The sequence below is a fragment of the Sinocyclocheilus anshuiensis genome, unplaced genomic scaffold (genome assembly GCF_001515605.1).
Source record: "Sinocyclocheilus anshuiensis isolate Anshui unplaced genomic scaffold, SAMN03320099.WGS_v1.1 scaffold2700, whole genome shotgun sequence".
In the NCBI taxonomy this organism is placed as follows: domain Eukaryota; kingdom Metazoa; phylum Chordata; class Actinopteri; order Cypriniformes; family Cyprinidae; genus Sinocyclocheilus; species Sinocyclocheilus anshuiensis.
In genome coordinates this window covers 52,041-54,540 of record NW_015548196.1, presented here as the reverse complement: position 1 = coordinate 54,540, position 2,500 = coordinate 52,041, and the positions used below count along the sequence as shown (strand labels likewise).

At 35.0% G+C, this 2,500-nt stretch overlaps 1 protein-coding gene across 1 annotated transcript in view; it reads left to right on the top strand.

The window, feature by feature from the left end:
- Positions 1-2,500, top strand: part of LOC107653190 (type I inositol 1,4,5-trisphosphate 5-phosphatase-like) — an 89,076-nt gene that overhangs the window by 36,032 nt on the left and 50,544 nt on the right. The window contains exon 3 of the mRNA XM_016439855.1: positions 2,114-2,214. Within this exon, the coding sequence (XP_016295341.1) occupies positions 2,114-2,214 (101 nt within the window). The remainder of the gene's footprint in view (positions 1-2,113; positions 2,215-2,500) is intronic.

The following is a 2,500-nucleotide window of genomic DNA, read 5'->3' as shown; positions in this document are numbered from 1 at the left end:
TTGTACTTTTTCATTTTAATTTTACTTATTTTTTTTTTAGTAATGTTATGTGCTTTTGTCTCTTGTATAATTTTTTTTAAATGTTACTATTTTTTATTTTATTTTATTCAAATTAAACTTGTTTCAGTTAGTTGCCAAAGCTACATTTTTAATTTTCACTTACGTTTTTAAACTAATATTTGTATATTATATAACTTCTTGTAAGAATGTGAAGAACTTGTAATACTGTCAGAACTGTGCTACATTTTTAATTTGTAATAAGTCTGATGGACTTTGGGTTGTTTGCATGATCAAGAGCACTAGTAATAGTGATGATTGACTTGTACGCACACGCACACACACACACACTCACACAGACACACACACGCTCACACACACACACACACACACACTCACTCACTCACTCACACAGACACGCACATGCTCACACACACACACACACTCACACAGACACACACACGCTCACACACACACACACACTCACACAGACACACACACGCTCACACACACACACACACACACACACACACACACACACACTCTCAGTCCATGCATCCGTACGCTGAGAGCGCCACTAATCAAGGAGTCCATCAGAGTAAACCACAGGCCAGGGGCTGATGGGAAATCTATAGCGTTATTGCTGCACATCTACTTTGATTTGGTTCAGCCTTTAGCCAGAATAACGGCGGTCTGGATCGGAGCATATCGTGTCTCACAGCTCTGTCCCGCTCCTCACAGATCCTGCCTGACAGTCATGTAGACCTTGACCCGCGGCGCCTGCGAGCGCGTAATTCACTCCTGTATGGATTTTCTCGTTCGGGTCGACACCTCTCTGACGCCGCTCGCAGACGTCTGCCGGACCCCTAACAGCCCTTTATAAGCTCCTGTTTTCCTGCAGAGCTGGACGATTAATCACATTTACCTTCAATTAATCACATTCCTTTCCTTTACAGCGCTGTGATTTTGAACTTCCCTTAAATGTTTAGTAGTTTTCAGTAGGTTCTGGAAGTGCACTACAACATGGGTGATCTTTTTATTTATTTATTTTATATACTTATAGTCTTAAAATATTTATATTATGTTATAATCTTTTACCCATTTATGTAAATATATATTTAAATATTACATAATATTTATTTGATTTATTTGTTATTTTAATTTATTTAGCAAATTAATTAAAATAGTCAGCTTACATCTTCATTCTTTAACTGTTTTAGTCATTTTGTTGTGTTGTCATTTTTTATTAAATGTTTCATTCTTATTCTTATTTTATTCTTAATGTTAAAAAAATCATTAAAATATCTTTTTAGATATTTTATTCATTTTTTCAGTTTAAATTATTTTAGTGCATCAAGTTAAGCTAAATGAAACTGAGAAATGGTTAATTGGAAACTAGCTAAGATCAGTGTTATTTTAGTATAATTATAGTTTATTTTATGTTTTATGTGTTCTATATAGTTTTTATTCATTTTTATTTCAGCTTAGATTTTTATTTTACTACATCATGTTAAACTAAATGAAAATGAGAAATGTTGCCTTGGCACTAGCTGAAATAGAAAGTTTAAAAAATATATATATATATTATTTTAATTTAAGTTCACGTTTATTTTATTTCAAGAAATTAAAATTTGCATTTTTATGGTTTTGATTTTAGTTTCAGTTTAGTTGACCATAATAACCCTGACTAAAATAAAACATAATAAATAAATAATAAATATCGTAAAATATTATAAATTATAAATATTGGTTTATATTTTTTTATAAGTTTTATGTATATTTTTTATATATAATTAAATATCCTTTTTTAAATATTTTATTTCAACAATTTTTAATAATAATGTAATAATAAGAATTTTTAATAAGAATATCAACGGTTGTAGCTTTAGTTAACCCTGTACAGATCATGTTTTCCATATTATTTCCAATTATTGAATGCATGAACTGATAAAATGTGCACCTTCAATGCGGTTTAAGTCGCTTTGGGTAAAAGCGTCTGTGATTAATGTAAATGGATGATGTAAGAAACTGATTGACTTGTGTTTTATTTGAATGCTGTTTATACTTCACTCTTGGTCTCCAGTACGTCTCACGTCTCTCTCGTCTCGTCTTGCAGACGGTTCAAGCTCACCGACCGCTCTTCGTGGCTCTTCACTGTCAGGAGGTCGGAGGGAAGAATTACGAGGCGTCCATGACACACGTGGACAGCTTCATCAAGTAAGTCATCGGCTCGTGGAGGCGTTTCACCTGAACTGAGCTGTGTGTGTGTTGAGTGTGAGTGTGTGTGAGAGTGTGTGAGAGTGAGTGAGAGTGAGTGAGAGTGAGAGAGTGAGAGTGAGTGAGAGTGAGTGAGAGTGAGTGAGTGTGAGTGAGTGTGAGTGTGTGTGTATGTGTGAGTGTGAGTGCATGTATGCGCGCGTGCGTGTGGGCGCGTGTGTGTGCGCGCGTGTGTGAGTGCGTGTGTGCGTGAGTGAGAGAGTGTGTGTGTGTGAGAGTGAGTGTG